The 24,122-nt window shown below is 34.4% G+C and overlaps 1 protein-coding gene across 5 annotated transcripts in view; it reads right to left on the bottom strand.

Annotated features, from left to right (window-relative positions):
* Positions 1-24,122, bottom strand: part of LOC142344115 (uncharacterized) — a 76,857-nt gene that overhangs the window by 1,306 nt on the left and 51,429 nt on the right. For all 5 annotated transcript variants that reach the window (XM_075395614.1, XM_075395615.1, XM_075395617.1 and 2 more), the window contains exons 5-8: positions 22,381-22,487; positions 15,514-15,724; positions 6,117-6,281; positions 4,175-4,333 (exon numbers count right to left, since the gene is read on the bottom strand). In XM_075395614.1, the coding sequence (XP_075251729.1) occupies positions 4,175-4,333; positions 6,117-6,281; positions 15,514-15,724; positions 22,381-22,487 (642 nt within the window). The remainder of the gene's footprint in view (positions 1-4,174; positions 4,334-6,116; positions 6,282-15,513; positions 15,725-22,380; positions 22,488-24,122) is intronic.

Below are 24,122 nucleotides of genomic sequence, written 5' to 3'. Positions count from 1 at the left end.
TTTCGCTCGCGAATGCGTACCCAAATATGAACTCAATGTTCATTGGTTAAATATAAGTTCATGCTACAATACTCATCTTTATATGACGAGGTCTGATCATCTTTTCTTTCCCATACCAGTTGGCCTACTACATCAAAGAAGTTAATTAATTTTGAATTTAAGAGCTTCGCCTATCGGCACCACTGACAAAAAAATCAATTAATTCTTCAACCAAAAAGAAAAGAAAATCTGAAAGTATTCTCTACAAAAAACAGAACCTAACAAAAATCATCTGATACTATGAACCTAACTAATACTCAAAGTGTCGTTCAGCTGGGTCAATCAACCGGTACCTTAAACGGTTATCAAGCTAAATATTTCTGTAGGTCCCAACCTAACACGTTCAGGTTGGACTGTTGCCTAATGTTTTGTAATTCTCCTTAGATAATCAATTCCAAAGTAACCACACTCTTTTTCAGAGAGAAAAATCTCGTTGGTTTGCTAAGAAACACTTTCTGTGTTTCTGTGCCAAGCTTGAGATCGACATACTCTGCATAGAGACAAAACGTCGCTACACATTTGAATCAATACTGAATATGTAGTTTTATTTTTTATTATATCCCATAACCTTCAACAATTCAACATGAATCTCCCATTGAAATCCTGTATGTGAGTTTCAGAATGAAGTGGATACCTTTGAGACTCATTTATCACTGTCCGCTAACATTTAGATACTTTAAAGTAACCAATGTTGAGCTTATTTGTGAAATATGTGTAAACCACAAAAAACTTCGACATACCGCGCGTATATCGAATTAACCGTATAGTTCTTATCTTGTGGTCTATCAATTGTAAACCATGAAAATATTATGCATTTGAGTACAAATTAAAGTTGTTTCCGAGGGCCTAACATCTCATTTTGCGCCTGCGTATTTTTCGCTATAGCTCAATTCAATTCCAGGAACAGGCAAGATCTGGAGTTCATCTTCCATTAACTTTGTTATCTACTCTAAGTTGCAATTGGCTTTGGAGAATCCTATTTGTTAACATAAACTTTCATAATTAGACAACAACACATTATGCTCTTTTCAACGGAAAAATTCACCATGTTTCGATTCAGAATCTTTTACTATGAAAAAAAAACATGCTGCCTTGAGCTCTCATACCGAATTTTGTGGTGTACCAGTTAAAAATTTGGAGGTTTTATCCGTTACTAAACGGCCCCGTCTTCCGCGTATAGAGATTCGGCAGAAAAACAATTTAGGCATTTTACGTTGGTTTTGTAAATAAGTACTATGGTGCTGCTATTCCTGTAATTTATGAGAAAAGTAAACGATGCTAAGTGTTACTTTCTCCTACATTGGCCTAAACAACAATGGGAGAGGCTTATAGTTCGGGTTCAGGGCACTGAATAGTTAAAAACCTTTTGAAAAAAGCTTATCGAAATGGTCTCTCGCTTTCGCTTTCGCTCTCGCTTTCGCTCTCAATCTTTTTCTTTGATATGAATGAAAATATTGCACTTTTAATGCAATCCTTCATTCACTTTTTCATACGTAAAACAACCTATCTTTTTAACAGAGAACTTCTTTTCTCTCTTTATTGATTTGATTTCCTTTTTATGATGGATAAAATTGAATAGGATCAGACTTTTCCTGCAAAAAAGTAATATTCAGTGAGGAAGGGAAAACTCATCTTGAAACGCTTTCATTCGTAAGTCAAGACGCTAGAAAGAACCGGAAAGTATTTTTTGGTGCTTCTGTGGAGCGGAAAATTTTGAGAATTATTCATAATATAATTCTGGACCATCAAGGTGAGGGAAAATTTTAAAAAAAATTGTACGATTTAACTATACGAAATTCACAAGTTGCAGCATATATGCATTTGATTTATTTAGTTTTGTAATACATGTGCCTCTCGACGTATCCTTACTATCGAGGTTAAGCGAATGTTGCCAAAAAGTGAGAGGAAACCGGTTGCTGAGGCTGTGCTTGTTGAGGCGCGCCAGATGCATCATTTGAAGGTCAGATCCAGCAGTGAAGTTAGACTACCATGAGAAGCAAAATTTGAGGCTCAATTGTATCGCAGCCATATCTATTTCTTCATTTAGGTCAAGATTCAAATTTTGTAACTATTTATAGTACGTGCTTTTCATACATCAAGTGAAACTCAATCCCGAACTATCTGAAGATGAGCAAAACAATGTTACGACTTAACTACATTGCATCACATTTTTGCAATTGGTTTGCGAATCAATCTGTTATGATAGAGTTTATTCGACAAAACATCTACAAGGTTAACAAACTTTCCATGACATCAATATTAAGTTGAGAAATGACGTTATGGAAAACTATTCACATACTGTCGAAATCTTTTTCTTCAACCAATCAGAGCTGCAATTTATACATGTAAAACCACGTCATTAACATCATAAAAAAAGCTTGAAAAACTACCGAAAATCAGTTGAAGTTTGCATTTTTTTGTTATATTAATCTCACATACAGTCCGTATTGAAGTACAATTCCTGGAGCGGTAATTTGCTTGTTGTTTTGTCTTGTCTCTGTAGATCATAATAGTGATTGTACAGTTTTAACTTAGCTATGACTTGTGAAAAGAGAATTATCTTTGATATTCTCAATCTTTCATTCTGAGGAACGTTGTTCCTTAGTAAGAGAAACTTTATGCAAAGCAAAAAGTCCGTTTTTTGTACTGATTTTAACGAACACAAGCATAGTTTGGATATTGGTGGTTATTGGAGACAATTGAGAGACAAAAATTTATTCATTAAATTGAATCAGGTTTATAGTATCGGAGTTGCTTTGAATGCTCCCCCTTAACGAGAAGGTTCTCAACAAAGCTTAAATTTGATTGAAATTTACTTGAAGTCACCTTTATCAAATTATTTCCGCAAAATTTTCAATTTCGATTTACAAATTGAGTTATAAACAAAAACTCAACAAAAATTTGGTTGTTTTAATTTGAATTAGTTCGTTATTCTGAGCGAAACAAAATGTTGCAAAGCAAAGCTGAGCGATTAGTGAAAGAGACTAATCAAGTAACCACTAATGTAACGCTTATCTACAGCACAGCGGATAATACAGTTCATAAGAGTTTACTGCAAAAACACAAAATCCGGACAGATTTGAAACCGTTTAAATGAACTGGGCCATGTAAAGTTTTCATTGTCTTTGATAGGAGAGCAGCCGTTACACCTGTTACAAACTGTCGGGTACTGGGATTAGAGAGCTAAGATAATTTTCCATTTTACGTCAGAGAGGCTCCTTCATAACAACTATCAAAGGAACAACTGAAATTGTGAAAGATTACGCAAATAAACATTAAAAGTGCTTCCTTGCTTGTATTACTTCACAACTTAGGGGTTTATTTAATAATTCCCAAGCACTCGCTGTTGTGTTGCGGGTCACTCGTGAGAGTTAATTCAAGAAATGGTACTACAGTAATATTTTTCCGCAAATAGATCGTAATCAGAGCCTGAAGCAACCCGGTATTCAAATTAATTACATGTTTGCTCTGGTTCCGATCATTCAAGTGCATATTATTGAGTACTATGTAGACAGTGATATCTGGGTTTGCGATGCAGAAGCAGTAACTGAATATGCAAGTTTGTTGCAATTTGTGCTTAGTTTGAGAGGCGCAAAGATAATCATGGTCACCCTATGCTTGTCGTGGGTGACTCGGAAAAAAACCCCTAGAAACCTAAACCAAAGAGTCGTCGCTATTGAAGCTAACGGTATTTCGTGTCCGTAAGAGTAATTAGCCCTTCTGTGAAGTGGACTTTTAGTCACTTTTTAAAAAAAAATGGGGTCGTCCTTCTGTCTATTAATTTTGAATATATGTTGTTGACGGATGGAATTTGCTTTTGTTCCCTGTTTAATTAATTTCATTGATAAAATATGATCATCTGTTGCTTTAAGTGCGAGTTAATGAACAAGAAAGCTGGTTTATATCAAGTGCTCTCTTGTCTTGGTGCATTTCCTTTTCTTAAATTGGTCAATCTAACAAAATTATATATTCTACATTTACTCCTCTTTGAGTGTTCAATCAACTTTCATCATTTGCATCGCGAATCTTTAATCACACTTCTCTTCATGTCTTTCACATTCTCTGTAGCTATTGATTTAGTAGTTTTGATAGGTGATTTTAAACAAAGATGTCGGAATGCGCGTTGACTGCATACCTTGACTGTGAGAAACAGTGGATGGAGGCACTGAATGCGGCGGATGTAATGACAGTCAACAGCACCACTTGTTTGAACACTAGTGACGTCACATTCCTACCCACCAATTGAGAGCCCTTATGACTGTCTGTCACTGCAGCTACCATCATTGCACAGTATCTGAACAACAGATGCAGGAATAAAAAATTTGTGCTGGACTAAAAAATCTTGAGGTTTTCCTTGGTAGTTTTGACATGTAAATGCAGGTCTCATTATAAGAAAAATATCAGCATATTTCTCTTTTTTCTTCGGGCTTTTGATCGAAACGGTCAAGGTACTCCAAAAAATTTTGTAATCTAAGAAATCAAATACATTTCAGCGCCCACTAAACTACACTTTTAGCTATTAATTACTCTTCTGTTTTCTTTGTCACTGAAATTTGAAATGACTTTTAAATTTTTTTTTTGAATGAATATTCATTAATTACTAATCTTTGTTATCAAACTTTGATTCGGAATCAAGTTTTTGCTCATTAAAAGTTCAAATAAGGAAGTGTTTGTTTTGTTGAAGATTTCTTCATTCTTCCCAATCGCTCTCTTTTTCTTTCGGTCTTTTTCCTTAAATTTCAGAATTCTTCTCTTTTCAATCTTCACTGAACACTTGAAAATTATTTATGTTCTCCCCGCTCATTGGGTGAGACAGTACTTATAAAAGCGAAGGTCCCCTCTCATTGGGTGACACCTCTAAAATCACTCCACTGTTCACAATGATTGCCCAAAAAAGAATTTGCCCAAAAACAATTCGAAGGTCGGGATTACGGGACTCGTGCAAGCAACATTGTAGCCGATCCTCGTACAATCACAACGGAAACCGACTGAGCCAGTCTATTATTAGCGAGAAGAGAAGCGTAAAAAACTCCATCTCAGTATTGTTTCAAGTTTTTGTAGGTCTGCATGATAATTTCTCGCTCTCAAACCAAGCAATTTTCATTTCTTTTAAAAAAAACATTGCACGCGTTTTCGGGCTGGCAACAAAAACGAGTAAAAACATTTTTCATAAGAAAGCATTATCAAAAATTTTTTGTCTCCTGTCTGATCAAAGTTTTATGGTCAAGCTGTACTACATTTTCTCCCCATTGCAAAAAAAAACATATAAGTTTTAAGAAAGAATGCTGGTGCATCTTTTGCGCTTGCAGTGAACAGAAATATTAATATTTATTTTGAGAAGCTCAGAAGTCAAAGAATAAAAATCATTCAATTAGCTGTCGAAACGCTTGGTGGACATTCTTTAACTTTATCACGAGACGTTAAAACTGGCAGCATGTTTGACTGGTGGATGGAATCCTGTTTCAAGAACCAAAACTCGATTTATTGCAATCACTCGATTTATCCAATCGATGTCAATGTTTTTGATAAAGGGTACCGCAGCCATGCAACTTGCAAGGCACATGCTAGCACTAAACTTGCAACTTTGCAAGATTTTAAAGAGCATAGAGAAAGTTTTTCTCAGCACTTTCAAAATTTGCTGATTATTTTTCTTATTGCTCAAATTATCTTGAAACAAAAAATTGCTTTGAAGCTTCCCTAAGGTTCAAATTGATTCATCCCAGCTAAACCTCAGAGAAATTCAATTCAGGTTTTCTAGAGGAAATTGCATTTTTGACATTCCAAAATTGACTTAATAGATGAGCTAACATAAGGAGTTCTTTCCAATAAAAGCTTAGTTGTTATATAACATATAACAACACAAATACAGTAAAAATAGCATAATGGGACTTAATTTTGAAGGGGTATATAATGGAAAATACCCTAATCAAGAACCTAATTTCATGGAAGGTTGAAAAAAACAAGGTGTGAGGGTGGGGGCTGCAAAAGATTTAGGTACAGTAAGCTGAGAGGGTGTAACGTAATATATGGAAAGATTATACATATAACAGATAAGGGGTCACAGTGTGCTATTATACCTTAAGAATTGTGGTACGAATGCACATATCATCCTCACAGCATATCCCCTCAGAATGGCCTTTTCTCTCTCACTGTTCCTGATTAGCTGTTCCACGTGTGCCCCGTGACCAACCCCACTCCCGTACCTTCCCCTTTCCGGTTGTATGAATCGATTCCGCTCAAACCTGCAAAAGAAAGCAATGGTTTTGGAACCTATTCTGTTTTGCTAAATCTTATTTTTGAAGTTCAATAAAAAGAAAAAGTTAGTGTTCCTCTTGAGAGGGGGGGGACTATATACTCAAATGGGTTTTTTGTTCAGACATTTTTCACCGATCGACATATTCATCGTACAGAGTTGTGAGTGGTATCATGAAAAAGCCCCTCCAGCGTAGAATATGGAATTAAAAAGATTTTTTTGAATTTCGTATTTTACAGGGAGTTATCGATGGTTGAAGTTTTGTGAATAATTGAAGCATTTCCGATGTTTTTATTCACATTTTCAGGGAATTCGCCTAAAATTTCGTCAATAAAATTTCGCCTAAAATTTTGCCTAAAATTTCGTCAAAAATTGTAAAAATTGTAAACAATAGTACTGTAAATTTTATTTTTACAGACAGAAAAAGTAGTGTTGCCAAATTTCATTTAATTTTTCTGGCTATAATATTTCAAATTACAGCCTTTTTCATCAAAAATAGCCCGAAATAATCTTCTTTATTCGACTTTGATTAAATTCGCCCAAAGTACACCACACCCCCAAAAACAACAAAAAGAATCATGATAAACTACAAAAGCAGCTATTTTTATTTCCACTTCCATTGAGGGTAGACTAGAATCAAAATTTTGCCGTTTTTTGCTAACTTTACTCTATGATAACGAAAAATGCAGCATTTATTTTTGATCTTTTAACTAACAAATCATCTAGATCTAAAGCATCCGAAACAATTGAGTGCTTTAAATGGACAAACAGCAGTAGCGGGGTTTGTTTTGGTGCAATCTTGGACTATTACAATCGATAAATAATTCGGATTGTAATCAGTCGGTCCTTTTTCAAAAAGAATTTAAGAGCTTTTTACGTTAATTAAAGAACAGAACAATTCACATCAAAGCTTACTGTTAATATGTCCAAATGGTTTTCTCAGCAGTTCCACATTTTAGTATCTATTATCTTTACTTGAAAGATTTTGGTCGTTTTGACTTTTAAAATGTTTGCTTTTTAAATGAACAATGGCTTGTTGAGATTTGCCAATATTTTCTCTTAATTTGGTCAACTTATAGCTTAGTGTCAGCAAAAAAAGAATAGTTATTCATCCTGTTCTTTCTGCTGAATAAAATTCTAAATGTTTTTGCGGTTTTACTCGTTAATTTATGGTTTTCTTGCTTTAATACAGCTCGATATCACTTTTTTTATTTTCAGGTATTGGCCACTTTTTTAAAGTTTTTTTCTCGTTTTGTCACATTATCAGATTATTGACAATTCACATTTTGCATTATTGGCGTACAAAATAAGGCTTAATTGAACATATATAAGGCATCTCATATGATTTTAACGCCTTCGACACCCCTTTCTCGAAGAAATTGAATTATTTAATAATTTTTAATCGTCTTTAACTTGGCACAAAAGTCTTGGACATCTGAACTTTAGGAATGTAGCATATACAACAGATAAAGTTTCCCAAGCTTCAGAATGTTGTGAAACTTGTGCTTTGGGACAAACTTCGAAAAAAGCCTGTTCCAAAAGTGAGCGATAACAAAGCAACTCAAAAACTAGAAAAAGTTTACTCTGACGTTATTGGACAAGTCCATCAAGTATAGGTGGCAAGAGATATGCAATTAGTTTCATAGATGAATTCAGTGGCTACGCAGTAGTAAATTTTATGACGTACAAAATGCGAGCATTGCAAACTTTCACGGAGTATGTTGCACAATATGGCCGACCAAAAATTTTGCGAACTGATAATGAGACAGAAAACAAAATCAAAGCCCTTAAAATTTTTTGCGTTAGCAAAAAATATCTCGTGAATACACAGTTCCTGAAACACCCGAGCAAAATGGTGTTGCAGAATATTTTAATAGAACAGTAGTAGAGGCTTCAAGATGCCTTCTTATATATATTCAAAATTGCCAAAAAGCTATTGGGTTCGAGCTGTGCATACAGCATGTTATGCTAGATTATTAGTTGTCAACGACAAAAACACGAAGTCATCCTTCGAAAAATTTTTTTCGGTAGAAAACCGAGAAGCAACCATCTGAAAATATTTGCTTGTGTAGCCTTTTCGAAAAACCGTGATGCCAGTAGAAAGTCAAAGTTCAATCAAAAAGCAACAAAGTGCCTATTCAATGGGTACTCTGATAATCTGATAACACAACAGCTTATTTGTTGCAAAACAAAAAAACTAGGCAAATTTTTACTTCTAGAAACGTTAGGTTCATTGAAAACAATCTACCAAGTTTTCATAATGAAACCGAAGATATAGAAGACAGCTTTCTATATCCAGACTTAGACGAAGTAAGAGAAGAACCTCAGGATACAAACAACTTAGGTGAGTTAAGTTCAGAGGTTGAGTCAACTGAAACAGAGAGTGTTCAGGAAAGTGGAATCAATACAGAAACTGAAGTTGAACAAGAAATTAAACAAAAGATATCAAGTCCTAGTGTCAAACCAAAATCCAAAATTAATGTACAGTTTAATCCAAAAGTCTCAGTGAAAAGCATAGAAACAAAGCCTTCAAAAATTCCAGTACCTGTCAAAAACTCAAAACAGTAAAAAGCAAAACCACCCTCAAGACTGCAAATGATAGGTAAACTAGGTCAAATAGCAATTCCTTTAGGAGACCAAAAAACCTTCCAACTTTGGTCAGAGTACGATGAATTGAAAAGATTGAGAAATGAAGCAGCACACGATAGAGAACTTAAGCGAAGTGATAGGTCCACAGCAACTCCGGAACGCTTTGGTAAAAGCTATTCTCATACTGTTCAAAGAACAAAAACAAAAAATTTCTTCGAGCCCGAAAACTTCAAAAACGCTATTATTTCGGAACAAAAAGACAAATGGCTTGCAGCAATGAAAACAGAGATAGATGAAACAGAAACTTGGGACTCAGTTCCAGAAGAAAAAGGACAAAAATTTATTCCTGGCCGATGGGTGTACAAAATTAAACATGACTCAAACGGAAATATCGATAATTTAAAGCTCGTTATGTAGCAAAAATTTTTAAACAATTTGAGGGAACTGAATAATCGGATACTTTTGCTCTCACAAGCAAACCTGAAACCTTTAAAATCCTACTAGCTTTATCAGCTATCAAAAACTTTTTTTAAAACAAATGGATGTAAAAGCAGCTTATTTGCATCCTAAAATAGACGAACGAGTTTATCTAGAGCAACCAGCAGGTTTTGAAAAGTTAGACAGCAATGGCAACCATTTAGTTTGTAAGCTTAAAAAATCAATTTATGGACTGAAGCAAGCAGCCAAAAATTGGTATCAGGAGCTTTCAATTTTTCTAATTCAGCAATGTTTTGAGAGAAGTAAACACGATTACTGTCTTTTTCTGAAAAAAAAGAAGATGAAAAATTGTTTGTTCCAACTTGGGTTGATGACTTAGCCATAGCAGGAAATAGTCAAACATAGATCAACAAATTGAAAAGTTCACTAGAATCAAAATTTAAAAGGGACGACAGAGGAGATCTTGAATGGTTTCTTGGAACGCGAATTCTAAAAACAGAAGAAAAATAACTTTAGGTCAAGAAAGGTACACTCAAAACATTTTAGAACAGTTCAATATGCAAGACTGCAAACCAAGCAAAACACCAGCAAAAAATAACCTAAAACTTGAAATAGCTCAAGAAGATTCAGTAAAAGTAGATTCACATGAGTTTAGAAGTCTAGTAAGTTCACTACTTTACCTAGCTAAGCAAACTATACCAGATATCATGTGGATCACAAATGTCTTATCACGCTTCATGAATGACCCAACTGTTCATCATTTCAACGCTGGCAAGCGCGTGTTGAGATACCTACAACATACTAAATCTCTTAGACTGTTTTTCCCATCAACCAGCAACAGCACTCTAGTCGGCGAACCAGATGCAGACTAGAGTGGAGACGTAACTGATAGACGATCAACCACAGGATACTATTTCAAGCAGGGAGACAGCGGGGGATCTCTCAGTTTGCAAGTCAAGAAGCAACCGACAGTGTCACTCTCATCTTGTGAGGAAGAATACCAGGGTTTAACTGCCGCAGTTCAAGAAGCCATCTTCTTGCGTGGTCTTCTTAAAGAAATGGGTTACGAACAGTGTGAGCCCACAACCATAGAAGCGGACAACCAAGGTTACATAAAGCTTGCAACTAACCCGGTGCTTCACAAACGATCAAAGCACGTCGACACGAAATATCATTTCATTTGCGAACGAGTTGATGATAACTCAATCAAATTTATCTAAACGCCAACAGATGAAATGGCAGATATTCTGACAAAATCTTTGTCACCGCAGAAAGTAGAATAGCTTTGGGGCAAATCCAGATTGTTATCTTAATTTCAAGTGAACTAAATTTTTGCATGTAATAATGAAAAGACGCCTACTCACACGCCCCAAATCGCCTGATTTCTGATACATTAACATTTTAACAAATGTACACCGTAAATATTATATTTATATTTCAGACTATATGTGCGACCGATTTTTGTTGAAATCTTCATTTTTTCTCTTCTTTTTTGAATCTCCTAAAATTATATTATCATATTCTCTCTAACATCTTTTAGAGCTTAAACAGCTTCAATCTCTAACTTGCCAAAACTAATCCTGCTAACAGTTTCCGTGCAATGGTTGTTGAACGTTTCAAATAATTGTTCCCTTCACCAATTAAGGATAATTGGTGGGGGGATGGTGGTGGTGGTTGTGATGATGGTGGTGGGGTGGTGGTGAATATGTCTCTCTTCTCTCTCTATGTGGATGATATTTGTACTAGCCGACAAAATATGGTTCTATGCAATATTGTTACTATAATACTATGAATTTTACCATGAAATGTCTATGAAGTGCCATGATCAGAACTCTGGCCATAGTAAATTCATAATGAAATTTTTATGATTCAGTACTGAAATATCATGAGACTCAGATCCTGGAGAGAAGGATCATTTAGGTTGGGGCCCCACAGCCTAATGGGTATATTATTTACTATGTAATGGCAACTGCTCTGTATCGGAAGGAGCATGCGTACTGGGGACACAAAAGGAAAAATTCAAAAAAAAAAATTAGAGCTTTAAAGGGAATAAGTCGAATACCAATTGAAACCTTTGTAGACGCTAACTTCAAAATCCAAGCGTCCCCAATTGTTTTCTTTACATGAAAATTAATTGATACAGTGTTTGCTAAACGTACTATATTTCCACACTCTCTCATCAATTCTACAATTCTCGGAAAAATCCGGTAAATTGATTTCGGCAAAAATTCGAAGAGATAACGTCGAGAGCATGGCGAAAAAATTATCATTTTAATCTGAACAGCTGAGAGCTGTCGGTTTTTTGAAAATTTCGATTAAAAAATTAGCACAATTGGAGGATGGACCTAAACTGAAAAATTGCTACTTCTCATTTTTTTAATGAAAACAGTGACTTTGTTTTTGTAAACTTTATGTTGTAAAGATGTGAAGTGGATATAGACATAAATTCGGTTGTTTGAACGGAAGTTTTGCAACAATTAGGCGATTTTTTTACTTCAAGTTCATGGTACAAAAAAGCGAATAGCAACTGAAACACTCAAAACTTCAAAATCCGCTCGACGCAATAATGCAGTCAAGTGTTTCTAGCATTTGTCTACAACTTTTTTATAACGGTACGCTCATAAAGATGCTACTTTCTTTCCAGAAATTTGAATGTGTTTCATCATTTTAGTTTAAGATCATCACCCATTATTCCTCACTTGGGTTGCAAAATATTCAGATTAATTTACTAAATACGTTATCAGCGCGTTCTCTGTTTTCCAATTTCACACAAAATTTATCAGTTCTGTTGTCTTTTTATCGACAGCTGACCACCTTATGGCGTTGATTAGAATTTGAAGTACCGTTTCTCGAGTGTATTATTAAGCAATTGACTAATTTCTGCAAACTTGAAGTTGAAGATCTTCATATCTAAAATATCGTTCGCCCAATCGAGTTTTTTGCCTAATATCCACGCTCTATGAAGACATTGACTGGCAAAAATTGAGTTCTTTAGGTCGTCAAGTAGATTTTGAAGCGTCCGTTAAATGGTTTAAACGGCGTTTGCCTAACTTCTACAAAATGCAGGTTGAAAAGTTTCGCCTAATGGCTATGAAAATTGGCTTTGCGTAATATCCTTAACACCAATATTGGGACTAAAGCAACTAAAATAATAATAATAGTAATAATAATAATAATAATAATAATAATAATAAAAATAATAATAATAAAAATATTAACAATAATAATAAGAATAATAGTAATAGTATTAATAATAATAATGAACTCAAACGAAACATGGTTTCCACCATCTTGGTTTTGCCAAACTTAGGGGAGGTTCAATTTTGATTAAGTTTTCCTAATGGAACCCATCCAGAAGGATAGCTTCTACCTCAACGAAATTTGTCATTTCTCTTTGGATTGTTTTGGGATTCATCAGAGGCGTATACCAGGAAAAATTGGAGATGAATTGTTATACTTAGCTATAGGATAAAAAAACTTTCTCTGCGCCGCTACTGTCTCATCTCTCTAGCAAAATTTAAGACTTTATCACTGGATCTTGTATTGCAGTCGTGTGATTTGATCGCCTAGAAACCACGTGGATTAAGAATTGTCTGTCCAACTGGTGTTCTGTTCAAAAGAGCGAGATCTGAGAGGACCATATTTTATCCAATCTGTAAAAGACCTTGGTTTGTCAGAGTAAAGACATAGTCCGAATCAGAGAGTTTCTATTTTCCTCAAATCCAATTAACACATCTTCTTTGAACTTTCTCCAAATGCTGTAGTTTACTGGGGAGCCAACATTTATCCATAGTAGCGAAACGAAAGTACTCAAACTTAATCTAGAACACATTTAACATTCACCTTTTTTTCTGCAGACAAGAAACCGTCGAATATGAGCTAGCTTCTGGTGAACTCTCTTTACAATAACGTCAATGTGAAAGTTCGGGAGAAATATACGCCAAGATTTCTTTTTGACTTGACTGTTCAATCTGATGTACTCTTCCTTGAAAGGAAAGTTCATGGTCAGCGCCATTTTGTAGAGAAAATTTCATAGAACTAAACTTCGTAAAATTAAAATTCAACCAATTTTTTTCACTCCACTTGGTAAAACTATCAATATAAGTTTGTAAAATAGATTGATGGGTTTCTAAGCCAATAATTTTTGTGTCGTCCGCAAATAAAAACTTTTCATTAAAAAACTTCGGGTAAATGATTTACAAAAACTCAGAACAAAAAAACTGCAAAACTGACCGTTGTGTTCCTCTACTGGTTGTTTCAAAAAATCCACGTGAAGTTTGAAATAACTACTCGTTGCTGCTTGCCTAAACTTCAGACTTGAAGAACAGGAGGAACCCTTGATTTCATCAAACTCAAAATGAGATAGTTTGTGCTTAATAATTCTGAGTTTAATTGTGTCGAATGCTTTTGATACCCCAAGGAAAAAGTATATTGGTTTCCTTTGGGTCTTTTGATCAGAAAACAGATTATCGCAAAAAACAAAGAGATGAATAATGGTTTATCGACCAATGCAAAAGCCATGCTGTTCGTTGCAGAGTTGGTTTTGAATCAATTGTTTAATTTTTTTCTCCAGAAAACATTCAAACGTTAATGACGAGGACGTACGCATCGCAGAAAGTCAATAGTTCTTGATATCAAGTTTGCTATCACTCTTAAAATGTTGTCTGACTTGAATTTTTTTCCAAATGTCCAAGAACTGCAAATTGTTAATCGAACAATTGTAAATGAATAAAATATGGTTTATCAGGAATGGTGCACCAGTTTTCATGAAACCAGGCTGCAACTCGTCAATGGAAATTGATCCCAATTTGATTTCAGAGATTTACTCCAAGACTTTTTTATAGAAAGTGATATCAATCAAGCAATTTCAATTACTTGAAGTTTTTGGTCCTTCCAATACCGTTCCGTCCGGACTGAATGCGGGTGCAAATTGATCGTTGAAAGCTTCACTTTTGTTTTGAAGTTCATTGACTTGTTTTCCATCATACATCATCTTTGCTGGGATTGAGTGTTCCTTTGAGGTACTTCTAATCACTTTGCAAACTTCATTTGGATTCCAGCTTTTTGATCCTTCAACGAAGTGTTGTCTATCTATCTCAAGGGAATTTTTAAGTTGGTGTGCTAAAATGGTGACTTCAGCTGCGTTTCTTTGACGCCTGTTAGTCAAAAGTATGTTTTCAATTTCTAAGTCAATAGACCGAGAAGACATATAAAGAGGCCCAAGCTTCAATGACGAGTTTTCAAGGGTTTTGTAGACATACTTGCTTATAAATATCTGTTTTAAAATTTTTCAGTTACTTTGTTTTCACTAGCGTTTGCATTCAGGGAACAGGAAAATTGTTCCACGAACTTATTCTTATGAGCATTTTTTAGACTTAGTCTTCTAAAAACAAAAAAGGCTTTGTTCTTATCAAACTGAACCATAATTTCTGCAATGATAATTTCTGCATATGGAAACAAAATTCTCTGTAGTATCGATTGTTTTTACTTCCTCGGGTACAAGGTTAGAAATACGGGCTGTGAGCACACCCCCATGAGTGCCAATTTGTCCATCAAACCTTTTCTGCAATTGATAAGTGCTATTTAGATCTCGCTGTTGTTAGCATTTGAATCAAACCAGGTTTCAGTTAAACAAACAGAAGAGATATACAATAAAGCGTTTCAATTCATATCACATCACATGGTTCTAGTCAAGATTGTCTAATTTGTTGACTCTGCAGTGTTGAGCAGACAGTATCTTACCCGGCTGATTTTTTTCTGATCGACTGATTTGTATGTATTTCAACTTACTTTTTTCGTATTCGGAGTATGCTGTGTACAAATACCCTGAGCTGTGACAATTTACACATAGCAACTGTCCATAATGATAAAACGCGATCTTCATTCATCAGAAAACTAAAATTTTTACATAGAACTGTGTCTTATGGTAACACATAAATTGAACTAGAGGGCCGTAAAAAGCACTTGAGTGGGGATAAATTCCATCCCATGCAAGAAACAAAACGTGGGTCGAGGAATTTCCAAAAGTTTTGTGAAATATGCGTTTCAAGTACTCTTAATTTTTGAAAATTTAGCTTAGAAACCACTAAAAAAGGTGAAAATTAGGGCAACAATATGGGACAATTGTGCTAATTAATGGCAAATTCAGTCTATCTCTTAACTAAATTTCCGAAATTCCTCGATGAGGTTATTACCTTGTGGGTGGAGATATCTCCCGCTTCCACATGCGTCTCTGTAACTTAACGTATTTCTCCAGCCGCCAGAAGACACTGGAGTAGATTAGGAAGAGAGTCAGGAACCAGACTAAAGTGGAGTGACCCACAATGTGGTGGCTGATGTCCACTCTGGCTGCAAATGCCAGTGCTCTCTCTTCTGTGAAGTCCGAACAGATTATTGTGTTCACAACTACAAACATACAAAGCCACATTTTTCATTATGATCAAATCTGGAAGTCCTGACAAAGAAACGTGGACCTTTCTCTTTATAGACTTCTCCCTAAGCTGTGGATAAAGCTATAAATGGGGCGATATAGAATATATGGGGCGATGGAGAACAAGAAGGAGTGATAGAGAATATATCGCTCATGTCAATTACCGCAAATACAACAGAATGTGGGGGGCGGGGGGGGGGCTACACAGACAGAGGTGCCATAACCGACCGATCTCGTATCAGACCCTTGACTCGCACAGAGAGTTACAGTGCTACCCAAGTTACAGGGTCTGGAAAGGGTTAATTAAACCCCAGTGATTCTGAAATTTTTATCGTGTAAGACCTGAAAAGATGCTGATCAAAAATCTTTATCGTGTAAGATCTTATCTGATCTTACACGATAAAAGTTCTGCCTTACGTGAACTTTAATCGTGTAAGATCTGATAAGATACTTATCAGATCTTATAAAATAATAATTCAATTTTGCTGAATTGCTATCTTACAAGATCTGATAAGTAACTTATCAGATCTTACACAATAAAAGTTCACGTGGGGCTGAATTTTTATCGTGTAAGATCTGATAAGACATGTTTTAAGGATTTCAATATAACCGTATATCGTAGTCAAGTTCTTTTGAAATTAAAAAATAATCGGTAAAACAATCAATTATGAAACAAAAATTGTTTCTCGATTCGATTTTGGTGGCAGTAATATTCTGAGTCTTAACGAGGTACTATGGCTAAAATTAGCAGTCCAAGATAGTTTTGGTCTTTGATAAAAATTTTACCTCCTAGTTTGATAATCAACGCCTCAGAAAAAGTCCCTAACACTCGAATAATCTTTTTCATAATATCTTATAATTCTCAAAAGACGATTTAAGATAATTTTCTCTTTGTTGCTCCTACATTTAAGTGTTGCATGCTGTAGCTTTCTGGCTACTGCTTGAAAGCAACACTAAATTGTCTTCAATATGAAGAACTTGTCAAACTTAAAAAATTTTTATCGTATAAGATCAGATAAAAAATCCTATTAAAAACATGAGTCATACATTTCCGAATATTTATCTTACAAGATCTTAAAAGATTCTTTTAAGATTCTTTTGAAATCTGACAAAAGTAAATTTTTATCGTGCAAGATCTGATAAATTGTCTTGCAAAGTCTTAGTCAAGCGACGCATAATCTTATAAATACTTATAAGACAAATTTGTAAGAAATTTGTAAGATCGTACACAATAAAAACTCTCAAATGTCTGAGAAATTAGCGCTATCCCGGATGGAATCAATTTTCCTTGATTCCATACAAGGTGATAAAACATGGTTTCTGGTAATCACACAAAGTCATTTATAATTTTTGTAAGTTCCTGGTGTTCATACGAAAATCATACATGGTTCGCTTTAAATCAAAATGTAATTATGCATAAACCTTGACAATCGAAAAAATTGTAGTGTTCATTTCCAAAAAAAGTGAACGTTTCATGGCAATCTAAGATTAGAAATATAGATTGACTGGTCCCTCAAACTCCCGTATTATAAATTCATAGGTAGCTTTAATTCATGTATCGAATGGGCGGTCTACTGATTAAACTCCTATGGAGCACAAAAACATTAATTTTGTTTTGTATAACTAACTAGAATTTATTTCTTACGTCATTTTCAAAAACAATCTGCAATTTTACCATATAGAGCAATTATAGGTTTAATCCAGCTTCGCCGAATACCTAAACATTAATCAGTTATATAAGCTTATTACAACTATATATCTTTCTCATTTCATTTTTGGGGGAAAAATTTATCGTTTCCGGTAATCATATTCTGATCAAATATGCTTTCCTGGTAATCATAAAAAGATAATATAAGATTTTTTTTCTTGGAGTCTAAAATGTAAATTCAGAAACAATATCCGGATGATTAAAGAGCTCTCAAATAAATTGTTTGTAATAATCAGTAAAATAACAACTCCTTCAAAAAAAATTATTTCGTCATTTTGATTCTTCGCATTGTCAAAATAGGATTAAAATTTTCTACATGTTGTCTCAGGGATACACTATGATGTTTAATTAGCAAGGAAAGTTTTAATATTGAATTGTCAGTCAGTATTCTGTAATCATTTGGTAGTTTGCGCCATTTCTTTGTAATAACCCCTCAGTGATTCGGGAATTTTTAGCGTGTAAGATCTCATTAGATGCTTCTCAAAATCTTTATCGTGTAAAATCTTATCTGATCTTACACGATAAAAGTTCTGCCTTACGTGAACTTTAATCGTGTAAGATCTGATAAGATACTTATCAGATCTTATAAAATAATAATTCAATTTTGCTGAATTGCTATCTTACAAGATCTGATAAGTAACTTATCAGATCTTACACAATAAAAGTTCACGTGGGGCTGAATTTTTATCGTGTAAGATCTGATAAGACATGTTTTAAGGATTTCAATATAACCGTATATCGTAGTCAAGTTCTTTTGAAATTAAAAAATAATCGGTAAAACAATCAATTATGAAACAAAAATTGTTTCTCGATTCGATTTTGGTGGCAGTAATATTCTGAGTCTTAACGAGGTACTATGGCTAAAATTAGCAGTCCAAGATAGTTTTGGTCTTTGATAAAAATTTTACCTCCTAGTTTGATAATCAACGCCTCAGAAAAAGTCCCTAACACTCGAATAATCTTTTTCATAATATCTTATAATTCTCAAAAGACGATTTAAGATAATTTTCTCTTTGTTGCTCCTACATTTAAGTGTTGCATGCTGTAGCTTTCTGGCTACTGCTTGAAAGCAACACTAAATTGTCTTCAATATGAAGAACTTGTCAAACTTAAAAAATTTTTATCGTATAAGATCAGATAAAAAATCCTATTAAAAACATGAGTCATACATTTCCGAATATTTATCTTACAAGATCTTAAAAGATTCTTTTAAGATTCTTTTGAAATCTGACAAAAGTAAATTTTTATCGTGCAAGATCTGATAAATTGTCTTGCAAAGTCTTAGTCAAGCGACGCATAATCTTATAAATACTTATAAGACAAATTTGTAAGAAATTTGTAAGATCGTACACAATAAAAACTCTCAAATGTCTGAGAAATTAGCGCTATCCCGGATGGAATCAATTTTCCTTGATTCCATACAAGGTGATAAAACATGGTTTCTGGTAATCACACAAAGTCATTTATAATTTTTGTAAGTTCCTGGTGTTCATACAAAAATCATACATGGTTCGCTTTAAATCAAAATGTAATTATGCATAAACCTTGACAATCGAAAAAATTGTAGTGTTCATTTCCAAAAAAAGTGAACGTTTCATGGCAATCTAAGATTAGAAATATAGATTGACTGGTCCCTCAAACTCCCGTATTATAAATTCATAGGTAGCTTTAATTCATGTATCGAATGGGCGGTCTACTGATTAAACTCCTATGGAGCACAAAAACATTAATTTTGTTTTGTAAAACTAACTAGAATTTATTTCTTACGTCATTTTCAAAAACAATCTGCAATTTTACCATATAGAGCAATTATAGGTTTAATCCAGCTTCGCCGAATACCTAAACATTAATCAGTTATATAAGCTTATTACAACTATATATCTTTCTCATTTCATTTTTGGGGGAAAAATTTATCGTTTCCGGTAATCATATTCTGATCAAATATGCTTTCCTGGTAATCATAAAAAGATAATATAAGATTTCTTTTCTTGGAGTCTAAAATGTAAATTCAGAAACAATATCCGGATGATTAAAGAGCTCTCAAATAAATTGTTTGTAATAATCAGTAAAATAACAACTCCTTCAAAAAAAATTATTTCGTCATTTTGATTCTTCGCATTGTCAAAATAGGATTAAAATTTTCTACATGTTGTCTCAGGGATACACTATGATGTTTAATTAGCAAGGAAAGTTTTAATATTGAATTGTCAGTCAGTATTCTGTAATCATTTGGTAGTTTGCGCCATTTCTTTGTAATAACCCCTCAGTGATTCGGGAATTTTTAGCGTGTAAGATCTCATTAGATGCTTCTCAAAATCTTTATCGTGTAAAATCTCATCTGGTCTAACACGACAAAAGTTTGAAACTTTTATCTTGTAAGATCTGGTAGGATGCTTTAAAGAGCTTACGCGGTAAGCATTTTTCGTCAGGCAGAATTTTTATCGCGTAAGAGCTGATAAGGCAGATTTTTTATCATGTAACATCTATTGAGGCAAAATTTTCATTGAGTAACATCTGACAAAATTGAACTTTTATCGTGTAACATCTTATCAGATCTGTTAATTTTTTTTCATCGTGTAAGACCTGATCAATTGTCTTACAAAGTCTTAGTCAGGCAACGCATACTCATAGTATTTGCGAGAAACTTTTATTAGAAAATTGTAAGATCTTACACGATGGAAATATCTGGGGTATTCCTATCATTGATGGATTACCACAGTTGTTTAGCTGTTGTTTCTGTAAAACTAACTGTGTGTTTCTTTTCTTTTGTAGAATTTACATGCGTTTTGTTGATTTCATCAAAATTTCTATGTTCACGGTTGCTTTGTTCTGCATGAACTTTCTATAATCTATTTTTAAAGATTCATAGTTAAGCCAAACAAATTTGCTATTGAATGATTCGATCTTCACAGTGGTCGCAACTTCATTCGAAATTCATAACAGTTTTTGAAACTACTATTAATCTGTCGGTCATGCGTTACCATTTTTTGCAGAAAAACTTCCAATGAAAGAAGGAAGCAGCAAAATCAAGTGTGAAAAGTACTAAATCGTATATGGTTCTAATATAAAAAGAAATAATCTTCAAATTGGGATACTATAATGTGTAGGTTTACTGAGAAAAATCCAGAAACGTGTATGTGATAAGCGCTACTATGTCAGATTGAGAACCTGTCACGTAATGACTGAAAAAAAAACGATTTTCCACGTCTAGTCACAGAGTCATAACAGTTCTCGATGCAGCCTACACAACCTTCATAATTAATTAAAATTACATAGTCTGCGATGTTGAAAAAGACACGATAGCCTGGAAATGAACTACGCACAAAAGTTTGGCGAAGATACTAATGTCTGGACTTAGACATTTTTCTTCTATGCGGAATCTTGGCTGGATCCGATACGGATTCTCAAAAACCATCTTTCTTGCACGTATTCACTAGCTATCTTTCAGACCTGAACTTCTGATAAGACAATTGTAGCAGATACAATACTGAATGTATTTCTTCAACCAATCAAAGACTGAGAAGACTCTATTCACTTTTATATAGCGCTTGCATGCCTGACTTCGGTCAGTCTTGACCGAGCAATTAACGCTTTTGGAGCGAAACGAATGAAGCCTTGGAAGATGGTTCGAGTCAGAGCAACAGCTTACAGTCTCCCTTTCTTATTTCACATTCACTCCACTGATATCTTTATCACAGTTAAGTTACAGTTATCCTACTAATGTCATAATATAGTGCTATGCGCGGTTTGGTTCAGTGGTTTTAAGGTTTCGGTTAGCATAGCACTTTTTACTGCTTTTTATTCTTCCGTCGTAAGTTTATTTCATTCTTCTCAACGCTTCATGTTTGTTTTTAATACTGTTATTAACTGTTGCAACTGCAATTTTTCTTACCTTCCCTGGATTGGTTTTAACGCGTCTTAACGCTTACCTTCATGAACTGAATTACACTTTTATGACTAAAACAATGAGTTTTAGCGCAGTCATCTAATTGTTTGATCAAACGGGGCGCAGTAATTCAATCCCTACCACAAGCGCAGCCCTATTTCCTTTCATTTATTTTTTTTATTATTATACTTTTTGTTTTTATTTTCTTGTATTATTTACTCTTCCTTTACTCAATATTTATTACTTCTCGGATTATTAACCTTAAATAAGGACTTTTTCTCCTTTGAATAAAAACAAACTATTGATATATTACCACGCATGGACAAACGTCGAGCTAATCAACTTCTACGAGGCTAGCCAAGAACACTAAGAAAACGAATGAATGCAAGCAGAGCCAGCCGGAACACTTCCCGGCGCTTGAATTGGCTCCCAGCAACAACAGCAGTCAATTGGTTTGAGAGGAAAACTCTAAAAACAAGAGCAAAAATTCAATTTTGCGAAATCGAACTTTCTCTTTTACTTATTGTTGCCTTTTAAAATGATTGAACTTGATTGTACATACAATAATAATAACAACAAAATTGACTTCGGTTAGTCTAGTACAGAAGATAGCTGCACTATGTGTATATCGCCCAACTTGACTCCGGTGCTATGTACAATATACACCGTAATAATTGAAGTTTATCTTCAGTGTTATTTTATCTACAGCGCCGGTTAGTCTGAGGGAACTAGGTAAGTCTACTTCGCGCGCAGAAATAAGTAGCCCCAACTCTTTATACTTTAAGGCTGCAATTAGGGTCTGCCTTACAATGCGCGACTCAATTAGCTCATCGAAAAGGTAGGCTCAACATGATTTGTTTACTCGCCCACTCAACACTCAGTTTTACTCAATAATCACCACTCGCCCTTCCCCTCCCTCCCCCTACCCTCATTAGCGGTTTTGAATTTTTTTAAATCTTAGTTTTAACAAAACTTTCTTCAACTTAAAACTACTTAAGCGGAAATTACCTTTTTCCAGAGTATAGATGATTATATACCTGAAATGGGAATAATTCCAATGATCCAAGCAGTCACAATTCCTCCCATCAAATGAGTTTTTCTTCTCCCGAAAGAGTAGTGCAGGGGCCAATTGATAAAGAGGAACCTACAACATGCGCAAATTGCCCATATTAAGAAGTAAATGTTCCAAATAGCTTCATGTCTGTTAATATTTTCAAACGTAGCAACAAAAGTGAGTAAATATGCATGTGTGTTCTGTGCTGGATGTAATGTGTTCTGTGAGGGCGGTGATGACAGTAACAAGTTTAAACATAACCGACTAACGTCGAGCGAATTGCTCTCAAACGACCGGCGAGCGGTTGGCTCCGTCAGTAGCTAGCCACGGTTTATTGAGGCTAGCTTTAGCTTGATTCGACTCTGCAACTTTTAGTTTTCCAGCCTTGCTAGTAAATAAATCAAATAAAAAACTGATATTTTAAATATTTGCAAAATTTAAAAGAAAAGCTTCAAAATTTCGCAGTGAAAAAGTTCAAAACTATTTTTTTGTCACTGAAGTTATGTAAATTAACCCATCTGCACGACTTGAAAAGCTTCGTTGGCCAGTAATGATCGTTAAACCATTTCATTGTCTCCTGAGACTATCCAGTATCCTTATTTCAAGCCTTAAATAGTTTCACTGGCTCATAAAGATCCATAAACTTGGAACATGATAAAAAATTTCCAAAAATTTGAAAAAAAAAGAATTTTATCGAAAAATTGCTAAAGCTGGAGTCATTAAAACATTGATAACCATTCCATTAACTCTAGAAACTATGCGGCAGCTTATCATCAAACCTTGGAGGCGGTCCCTAGGACCCTGGTGCCGGAAAAAATTATTAAAAAAATGGAAAAGATTCAAAAACTTGAAAAAGTTGCAAATATTTTTTTAAAGTTGCTCATAGCAAAATCTCAAAAAACATTCCATTACATCTAGAAGCTATTCAGTAACCCATAATCAAACCCCAGAGCAGGTTTTGTGGCTCTTAAGGCTGGAGAAACCAAAAACCAGATAAAAGTTGCATAAAAAAACTGCTAAAGTTTGTGATAATAAAAGTTGAAAACTAAACAATTGCTTAAAATTAATTTCCAGTAATTTATTATCGAACCCTAACGGAGATTTTCGGTTAGGCTGAAAAACCTCAATAATGACAATAAATGTCAAAAAATTTGAAAAAGGCAAGTGTTGTAAAACAAAAATGCTAAAATTCGTGGTGTTGAAAACTTGAAAAACATTCTCTTATGTTAAGAAACTATATTTCATTTGGAACCTCCATTATATTTAGAAACAGTAACCTATTGTCAAACCCTATAGGATGCTCCTTGGCTCGTTAGGCTAGAGAAACCTAAAAATCGATAAAAAATTTCAAAAACCTTGAAAAAATACCAATTTTATAAAAAAGAGTCGCTAAAATTTGTCAAATTAAAAAATTGAAAGCTATTCCATGGCAGATAAATTTTTTCAGTAACTTATTTTCTTACCCGTAAGGACGTTTTCTGGCCCCTGCGTCTGCAAAGACCTGAATAATGAAAAACAAAGGTCAAATAAATTGAAAAAAATGCACGTTTTCTGGCCCCTGCGTCTGCAAAGACCTGAATAATGAAAAATAAAGGTCAAATAAATTGAAAAAATTGCACGTTTGGTAAAAAAAATGCTATATTCCGTGATGTTTAATTTTTGAACCCATTCCACTGCCACTAGAAACTATGCAGTAACCTACTATAAAACCCTAGAGGAGGTTCC

Source organism: Convolutriloba macropyga, chromosome 8 (genome assembly GCF_964194025.1).
Source record: "Convolutriloba macropyga chromosome 8, txConMacr16.3, whole genome shotgun sequence".
NCBI classification, from domain to species: domain Eukaryota; kingdom Metazoa; phylum Xenacoelomorpha; order Acoela; family Convolutidae; genus Convolutriloba; species Convolutriloba macropyga.
The sequence above is the reverse complement of the archived record's forward strand: the minus strand, read 5'-3'. Positions and strand labels throughout refer to the sequence as shown.